At 36.1% G+C, this 10,009-nt stretch overlaps 1 protein-coding gene across 11 annotated transcripts in view; it reads right to left on the reverse strand.

The window, feature by feature from the left end:
- AASDHPPT (aminoadipate-semialdehyde dehydrogenase-phosphopantetheinyl transferase) overlaps nt 1-9,969 on the reverse strand; it is a 29,629-nt gene extending 19,660 nt beyond the window's left edge. For 6 of the 11 annotated variants that reach the window (XR_007903237.1, XR_007903239.1, XR_007903240.1 and 3 more), the window contains exons 1-2: nt 9,712-9,952; nt 8,647-8,872 (exon numbers count right to left, since the gene is read on the reverse strand). Coding sequence is in view for 6 of the 11 variants with exons in the window: in XM_051779869.1 (XP_051635829.1) it covers nt 8,647-8,872; nt 9,712-9,855 (370 nt within the window). In the remaining 5 variants the exon portion in view is untranslated. Of the gene's footprint in view, nt 1-8,646; nt 8,873-9,711 lie in introns of all 11 variants that reach the window. The other 5 variants (XM_051779872.1, XM_051779873.1, XM_051779871.1 and 2 more) reach the window with 4 other exon arrangements.
- Nucleotides 9,970-10,009: the final 40 nt, after the last annotated feature.

Below are 10,009 nucleotides of genomic sequence, written 5' to 3' on the forward strand. Positions count from 1 at the left end.
ATCTGAAACGAAAGTAGTTCTGGGAAAGTAGTTCCCAGAAAAGTTAAATGTAAAATTAACACAGTTGTGAAGGCGATTGCTTACCTATTATTCCCTGTTAATAAACTTTTAAGCACATTAGATCTCTAAGAATATAAGCTGAGTAGTCTTTCAAAAATTGCCTTCTATGCATTAAAAAACAAAAAAATCTAACCCAAAAGTTAAGTTTCTTCATTGAATTAAAAGCATGCAATGCTTGGGAAAATTTCAGGAAGAGCGAGGAGGGGAAATATTGACTGATACAGGAAAAAGAATCCAATATTAAGCCTGGAAAGTAAACATGCTATATACAAATAAATGAGCATGTTCATATGCGTGTATATGTGTGTGCATTTTGGATTTTCTGCAATAACTATTTACATTGGAATACATAATGTCACCTTTTCTACTGCAATGAGAACTGGGTATTTTATCAATTTTTTTTAAAGACTGGGCAAAAAAAAATCTGCTTTGCATTTTCCCTTTAGAACAGCAAAACCTTAGATCGGATATAAAAGATTGATTTTAAAAAGATGCAGGAGTGAAAAGTAACAAAACATACTATGTTCTCTAGTTCTGTATTCGTATGTGCTTTAGAAATAGTACATAAATACAGGCTAATTTCCCCCATTTCTCTACCTGCTAAAGAAGCCAAACAAGTTGCATTTGTAGGAGGATAAAAGACAATCAGAAATAAGATCCATGTAAATTATGATGCTATTAACAGTAAAGACTGCTATTCAGGGGGCTAATATAGAAATCTTCATACTATTTTGTTTACACTGTTAACAAACATCAGGTCAATCATAGGACTGTTTTGGTAATACAATGTGCATTTAAAGGCAGGGTACGAACTTGCACCCAAAGGTATTAAAATCATGACATGCCTTCTCAAAAATAGTGAAAAGAGTAGATTGTCTCCAATTCGGTTTTTACCAGGTTTACATTTTTCAAAGTGTTTGGGTCACAATTGGTTCAAATTGTTAGTGTCAAAAACTATCTAGCTTATACTGTGATCTATATCCCAAACTATGGAAATTCAGATCTAAAAGCTACCACTGCCACTTCATTGATCCACTAACCCCCTGAAAAAAACAAATCAAAAAAAGAAAAACAAACCCAAACAAGCACTCAAACCAAAAAATACAGTACAACCCCCCAGAACGCTAACAGCCTCCTCACTGCCTCAAACTGCATAGAAGAAACAGGTCAGTGATCAAGAACTAATATCTAATCAATACCTGTTTTACTTTCAGATGGCAAATAGGCAAAGTGGCAGTGTGCCACGTACTACCTAGCAAAATGAAGAACTGAAGCAGGAACAGATCAATCTACTTAACAACAGGAAACACGCAGGCTAGCTACGAATCTTGCAAACTAACAAACTGTATCAGACGAATGTTTCAAGCCCTGGACTCCTGGTCTGGCAGTACTTTAGGTGTAGACACAAGCCATATTTGATCTTATTTTACTATCTCTAAAGGAAATCAAAGTGAACTACTGATACAGAGATAACATTTTTTCTACAACAGATGCCCAAGCCCTAATTGTCTTTTAATACCCACTAACCCTAGTAGAGGTGTTTGACACTGGGTAAATAATTAAGTAACTAAATCACTAACTTAGAAGAACCAGATAGAATATTAACAAAGCATATTTTTTCAACCTATTAGCTCATGCAGCTTTACTGTGAACTGGAAATTGGATTTATATTCTCTGACCTCTACACTTCCTACCAATATCCTGCAATTCTCCGAATGATATGTATGTTAAACATTCATTCTCGTCACGTAACTACTGACATGTACTACCTTGGTGTACCTCAGAGAAACAGCATTAACTTTAAAATGGCCAAAAATCTGATATTGCTTCCTATGAATTACTCAACATTTCCCAGATTGTAAAAATGGAAAAGTCATAAGGAGACTGAAATAATTTGATAATGTTTGATATTTTCTCTGCAGTTAGAATTATTAAGTCTTTTCTATATTAGAGAAACTGCTAAGGTTTCAATCATATTACTGTAGTGGAGTCTAACAGCAGTGATGAACGTTTAAGCAAGCTGCCTTGATACTCAGTGCCAAACCAAAGAAAACAGTGTCATAATGGCTTAGATAGCCCTACCTCCAAAACTTCACTGGAGAAATAACTGTTTTGACACAGCTATGACTTGGATAAAAAAACCATGAAGAAAAGTCACAAGTTGTTAACTGGATACCTCATATCTGATCAATTTACAGACAAGTAGTGTATGATCCGCAACATATTTACGCTTTTTGTCATTTGTTCTGAAAATATATATAAAAAAAGCCAGATGCTCTCAAATTTCGTTCAGACTCCAGCATACTTTTACATGCTCTTTCTATTCCAAACATTCAACTGTAATATATACTTGCCATTGAAGAGCTTGCAGACATAAACACACCTGGGTGCAAGCTCATGGTTTTAGCTTGCTTCTGAGTAGAGAAAATAAAAGTGTTTAAAATACACAGGGTCTTAATCACTAAGATAATTCAGGAACCCCAAATTCTTTTAATGAAATGTACTTATAACTAAACAGTAATAGCAAAAATAGTAATGAGCAGTAATAATATAAGAAACCTATTCTTAACTTGCCTTTGTCAATGATTATACCTTTTACTTGCTTAAGGGCTTTCCACAGCTAACGGAGTTCTGGGTAGCCAGAATATTTCAGCAAAAAGGTAAATTACCCCATGAAAATGGTATTTAATGAGTTTTCCATTACAGAACTTATCAAACAGTTAAAGCAATCATTTCACTGTCAGAACAGCAGGAACTCTTCTTCCTTCCAACACTTATGATGCATCACACTAAAAATTCGCAAAAAATTCCAAAATCTATAAACATAAAAATGTACTTTTATAAAGCAAGTTGTGAGGACCCAACTACAGATGTAATTGGAAAAATCAAAAAAGTCAAACATGCTGAGATGTCTTTAAAAGTTACAGACATTTAGGAACACAACATTTTCCTAACTACATCTTCTGATACTCCAAAGACAACAAAAACGTTGCTAGTGCAAGAGCTCCCACATATATATCTGAGCATCTATAACCTTACAGTACAGTAGTACTACCAGAACTCTCAGATATTACATTTTATGCCATAACATACTAAGGGCCTTTCTGTACATTCAGAAAGATTACACTGACAAAAACCTTTGGTAATTAATCCTTTGCTTAAAAATTAACATTTTAAAGAAAACCTACCACTCACTACAATTTATTATTCAAAAAAAAACAGACAAAGCAAAAAAAAAATTATATTTAATCACAGTATCAAATTTTCCTTTGAGTTTATCAAGCAGGAAAAGGTAGAAAAGGTAGGTGCTTCAGTGAAAGTGTCCTTATAGGGAGAGCAGTCTCATCTTTAAAAAAACAGTATCACCACAGTACATGAGGGTGCACTGGAATCCATTTGGTAATTGTTATACAAAATGTTATACTCGACAAAACTGGGAGGGGGAAAGCCAATTCTCAGTACCTAAGTCATCTTCATCTTCCATATGAATTTCACTACATGATCCACACTTTCTAACACCTCCTTGATCTGACTAATGCAGTTTGTTCCCCTCCTGGGAAGGCTGTGAGACCTTAGAAAGCACAAGCTGATTCAAACTGAGCTGGTTTCTCTGAAGAAGTCTGATGAGAAATCCCATATTCTAGGACTATGTCCTTCTACACCATGATATCCTACTGCAGTAATGAATCCACTGAACAACAGGGTTCCTTGTAATGGCAGAAACTGGGACACTGCACAGAATCCTGTCCCAGAACACAAATCTCACTGTCAGATGAAGTAAAAATGTCCCTTATCATTTTCACACTTAAAACTTCCCCACCTCTGTTTGTATACTATCCCTCCCCCATTTCCCCAAACAAAGTCCAAAAAATCCCACAAGATGACAGAAAAGGTATTAGTGTTTTAAATTTGGGAATCAATCAATATCAGTGAAAGTGACCACTAAGCACATTCTTTAAAAAAACAAAACAAAACAAAACAAAACCCCCAAATCTTATAAACCCATTTGTTTGGCTTGCCAGCAGCTGAAAGACTGTCCCACTTGACAGCTAAATCCAGCATGTTTTGCTTTGTTTAGTCATTCCACTGAGAAGAGACAGCAGTCAGCTAGTCACTGGCAAGCTGTTCCCCCACATCCTTTCCCCTACCAACACACAAATCAACTTCGCCAAAGCAGGAGCCATCTTTTATCCACCCAGAAGGTTTAAGCAAAGATATAAGAGGAAGATAAATGTGCTGCAACATGGCAAAAGCAGAGGGTGGCCCACAGCTGAAAAACTGATGAACTTCAATAGTCCATTCACCTCTATCAGTTATGTCTAGTCTTGTGGATACTATCTCTAAGTGTTTGCTTTACTGTTATTAAATTGGTTTTTACTAGGGAAGAACAAAAGGAAGATACACATATTTAATACAAAACCCAACAAGTCTGATGAACGGACAGGACAAGTAATAATGTTTTAATGCCCTAAAAAATTGGATTTTCCATTAAAATGCAACATAGCACATAACAGCCATGAACACCTAGAATTCACAGCACCAACCCAATAAATGGCAAGCAAACAGCTACTCATGGAAGTAGTAGAAGTCTCCTGGTCCTAAACTTTCCTGAAAGCCTGATGTGACAACAGTAACCTGTCATCTTTATTGAGGAAATATAAAATCATTTGCCCTGTTGAAAATCAGAATTTTTCTTAGGGAAGAAATACATCAGGGAAATGCAGCTGAGGCTATTTTATTTACAGTTACTGAGGAAAGATGTGAAATATTTAAGATAAGTTTCTATCATCTCATAAGTTAGTTTAAAAATCTCAAGTCTGTCTCTAAAACATTGTCTCCCAACCTTGACATCAATATGAGCTCCAAACTGTAATACTTGCAGAGATGACACCCAAATAAGCTTTTGACTACACAGAACAAAGACTTTTTCTATTTTTCAACTCTTGCAACAAAATATGTATCTGTAGAGCTGAAGCTATTGGAAATGGGTACGTTAGCAAAAAACTCCTCAAAAAGCACATTTTTAATACCTACATAGTAATTACTTAATTTTAGCCCTCATGTCACATTTTTCTGCTAAACTTTCTTAATTTGGAAAGCCAAAGCTAACTGTCACTAGTGCAGGCTGAGACGTACTTTTAGTTCTCTTAAAAAAATAAATTCTATTCTACTTAACACCTCATTGTGAATGTATAACTTAATTTCCCAAAAGACCAGCTAAGGAATAAACTGTGATTATTTTAAATTCAGTGTGCAGAAGGGAAAATAACCCCACAACACCAAAACCCAAAAACAATCAGACAAGCATTCTTATATTTGCTCTTTGTTCCACCTCTTATTTTTACTAAAATCACCTATTTTAAATTTTTTTTGCTTTCTTTATTGCTAATTTATTCCTTATTTTAAACATATATACTCTACACACGTTTATTTTTACTGTTCCACATTTTCCTATCTGTTTATATTTTAATCCAAATGGTTTTATGTTTTGTTATTAAAGAAAGACTCATAAAGGATTAAGATGGTTTCTTCAGAAAAAAAAGAAAAGATTATTTTTCCTTAAAGAGGAGATTTAATCAGAATAACAAATTTTTCTTTCACAGTTTATCAAGCATTGGTGTCTCATTAATTACAAAATGACGCAATTTCAGGTTAAAACAGCGTTAGAAATGTGACTAAATAAAGGACAATAATGAAACTGCTATAATGTAATAGGTATTCTTTAAGAGTATGCTTAAAATGGCTGTTTCTTCCCAGTTTCAAACAGAACAAGAACAAAGAAATGCCTCCCTGTTTACTCAGTGTAAGTGCATATGACCACTATGATTCTTTAGCTCCACAACAATATCAGCTGTTTTAACACTCCTTCACATCGAAAAATTATGCGCTTACATATTTATAAATTCTGACTTCTTTGAACAATTAGAAGTAACATTTAAACTGAATCCTTTGTTAATTTCTTCATCCCAAACAGGGCATCTACATATCTAAAGCTGTAGCATTCACTAAGAATTTGGTGATTATGTCTTGCAGCAAAAGATTAGATGCTGATTGCCACTATGAGATTTACTGAAATACAACAATAAAAACAAAACCAGATAAAATTTGGTTTAAGGTAAAGTTAAGGCACTGTAAGGGCAAAAGCACTGCAAAGAACAATCTGCTTTGGCACTTCTTCCTAGGTTAGGAAATTCCTATTGAAAAAAATGAAAAGTAGCAATTAAAAAAGCATTGCAAGTTCAAAAAATTGAGCATGGTTGCTACCTAAAAGACATGCCAAGTATGTTAACTATGATGTAGGTGTGCCTAACTCTCACTTTAGCTTATGGCTACCAAAACAAACAGCATAAAGCTTTTAACTGTCTGGACAGAGAGAGAGACAGCTTTCCTCCCTTAGCTAGACTGAAGCATGGTATTTAGCTTCTTTGTGTGGTACTTAGATATCCCAATTCGTGTGTGACACATCTCTCATTTGAGAACCTCTATCATCTCTTGCATTATCTCATCTCAATGATGAAATAATGAGAATAAAAAGAGAAAAATGAGTCAAGTTCTGTTTATATTTATCTGCCTCAGAGAAAAGTCAATCATGTGTTTGCATATAATAGACTACTTCCTTAAAAGAGCATGGAGTATTTTTAGATCAAATGAATTTTTCTGTAAAATTCACATACAGAAAATTTACTGTTTTGTGTCTTTTAATATGCAAGCCTAACATAAAACCAAAATATCAATGAGAAAAGTTGATTTTTATCTCTGTAAAATACTTAATTCTGGAAGAACATTGAGATTAGACATGTCCAGAACAAAGTAACTTTAATGTGATAGGTAAGAAAAATTGCAGGCTGATTATGAAAGATAGAGAACGAATTGTTAGTTTATTTACCTTTGCAATCCATCTAAGCTAAAAAATTGCATTACTGAAGAGAAATTCACTTGCACAGCAAGAAAGCTCTTGAACCTAAGAATCCAAACTTTTTTTAAGTGCTCCAGGCAATTTTTATTAAGCTATAATTATTTCCTAAGTCTCTGAAAATGTTCTACTTTGCAAAGTTTAAGTGACTGGTAAATCAACATCCCACTTAAACCATTGTTGACACTTGTTGCAAAATTTCTTTTCCATAAGTTAAAAATCAAACACAAGCTGAGTTTTTCCACAGGAATTAGTAGTACTGTGAGAATCCTTCTCCTTTCCTTTGGTGAAAGGCTTAAAATAATTTCACATGCATTAATTCTCTGGTCAAAAAATGTGCACAAATACTTCTACTAATAAACCTACAGTACTACAGTGTGCCTGTTCCCAAATGACTCAAGAGTCCCTCTTCAACTGATCTGAAGAGAAGAAAATAATCACTGTTCTCAGTAATTATTCAAAAACAAGTAAACTGAAAGACTGATTTAAATCTACAACAATAACATGCCAGATAATGAAAAGGCAAAAGCATACAATACCTAAGGAAGCTAAATACCTAAAGAGGATATTTTCTACCATCACTACAGTATTTAGTTCAGTATCTGAATAAAAGGAAAAAAGTGATAAACTTTTATCTCCTTGAAAAAAGGTGAGCAACTTTTGTAGAACTGCCTCTATTTGCAGTGCTAAGAATAGTTTTTCTTATGGCCCACCTTTACCTCTGAAGAAGTCTGCATCTTCTAGTAGTTTCATTTTTCAGATTTTAATAATGAAGTAGAAGTAATATGGAAAGAGGAGGCTTCTTATTGTTCACAAGTAAAACAAAAACAGATAGCATGGATTAAGTAGTTGTATAAAATATTTATGTGCACCAGGACTCCTTGTTACATACTAGCACACAATTAAATAGCAGAATTCTCAAAATTTGCAGCTGCATGATACTCTCTTGTATATCTGCACTGCAGATTTTGCATCTTCACTGGTGGAGCAATAAAGGAATACAAGAACTAGAATAGTGGAGACCTCAATCAAGATTCTGTTGGATAACATCACAAAATAAAGTACTTTGTATTTAAACAAGCATTTGAAAAATAACCAAACAAACCTACTGTAATGTACTTTGCACATAGGGAAATCTTTGTCCTTGTAGCTGTTCCAGAGAAAGAGATTTATAGTGGATTCACCTTCTGAAATCTAATGGACTCAGCAACTGCAGAACAAGAGCACCACTCAGTGGAACTATCAGAGAAAACAATACTGGTAAAGTCAGTGTTACATATTCATAGCATAGCAATAAAAAAGGAGTTTCAGGTGATTCTACTAAGAAAAAAAAATTTCCCACTGTCACTACTTGGAAAGTCATCCCTGCTTCTACCTAAGAGACAGAAAATCCATAATTAACATATCTGCAGATGCTGATCCTGCCAGTATCATAGCACAATTCATGACTTTACTTTTCCAGGGTCCTGCTTTTCTAAATGGGAAATAGATTTATATTTGTCATAACAGAAATAAACAATGAGGAATGCATATAACAATTTTAAAAAAACCCAAATACACTCTCTTTTCTAATTACACTAAATTTCTAGGACACAGATTACTTCTTTGGGAAATGTGAAAATGTTCAGTACTCAAACACTACAGAATCTGTTTTGGTCAGAATAATGCATTACCTGGTAAATTAGTCTTCATTATATCAATGCCCACTTGAAGCTCAGGCTCAGCTGCAAGGACTGCATAATCTCCTTGATGAGAGATATTGAAGTTGTAATTCGAATTGATACTGACTATGGTATTGGCCAGGAAAGGTTTTCCTTTCGATGTCCTTTGCAAGCGTACTTCATTCCAAGGTATGCACATCTTTTCTGCAATTAATTTCCGCATCAGCAGGCGACCAGCCTGTGAAATAAAATGGAAGTGATTCATACAGAACTATTATGCTATCTGCAAAATACCTCTGGTTGCTAGAAAACCACCTGCCTGAAAAATATGGTTTTATTATTGCTGATACAAAGTAAGAGCGTATTTTAGCTGAATAATTTAAATTCCCCCCTTTTATAAAAGCCTGTGTCTGCAAAGCACGAGTTCACCAGACCTGAGTATCAAACACATTTATTATCACTATTAGCACAGAGGCAACATAAGACCCAAAAGCAGTCCCAGCCTAGAAGAATCACAAAAACAGTTCCTTTCCCTACCTTGTTTACTTGCTTAGGATACTTCATGGCACAAATAAATATTTTTACACCACCCTGAACGGTAACATTGTCTCAAGCCTTCCTTGCAGTACAGCCACTCCATTACTTCGGCACTAAATGAAATACTGAGCAGCTGAAAAGTGATGGGTAACTTCTTACACACAAATTAGCAGGTCTGTATCACTAACACATCCTGATGCGAGATTTAAAACCTGAATCGTGTAGAATAGCTTTATTCTCTTACACACTACACTGCTGTCTTAGGTACAGTCTCCCAGGGTATGCTGATTTTGTCTCCTAACTTGACACCCCGACACAGAACTTGTGAAGACTTTCACAGTAACTACTGAGAGCAGACTGCAAACATCTCTTTTTGCTCCGCGGCGAAGCAGAGCTGCATACTTTACGCATCAAGCTTTGTACTTTACGATGCATTACTTCCCCGAAATGCCCTTGTAGAGCACGTTTTCCTACAAAGAGTCAGACATCTGGGCAATGCCCAATCTGCAGAGACAGCCGCGTCCCCGTGCCCCCATGTACCAAGGCGGCTTTGGCATCGCGAGCAAAGACAAACTGGCCGATGCGGTCCTTCTCCTCGGGCTGCACCAGCTGCGCGGCCAGCAGCCACTCCCGGCGGCGGGGGCGCCAGGCCCCGCAGGGGAAAGCCCAGCGCACGCTGCCCATGGCCCTTCCCGGCCCCGGCCCAGCCGGCCCCGCCACGGCCCACCCCTCGAGCACGGCGGGAGCCTATCGGCGTGCGGGAGGGACGGAAGGCCCCGCCCTCGAGGCACCACGACCAGTCCGATGTCAGAGCACCCCATGAGTGACAGGGGAATGC

The sequence above is a fragment of the Manacus candei genome, unplaced genomic scaffold (genome assembly GCF_025592945.1).
Source record: "Manacus candei isolate 608988 ecotype Guabito, Panama unplaced genomic scaffold, ASM2559294v1 h1tg000014l, whole genome shotgun sequence".
Taxonomy (NCBI): domain Eukaryota; kingdom Metazoa; phylum Chordata; class Aves; order Passeriformes; family Pipridae; genus Manacus; species Manacus candei.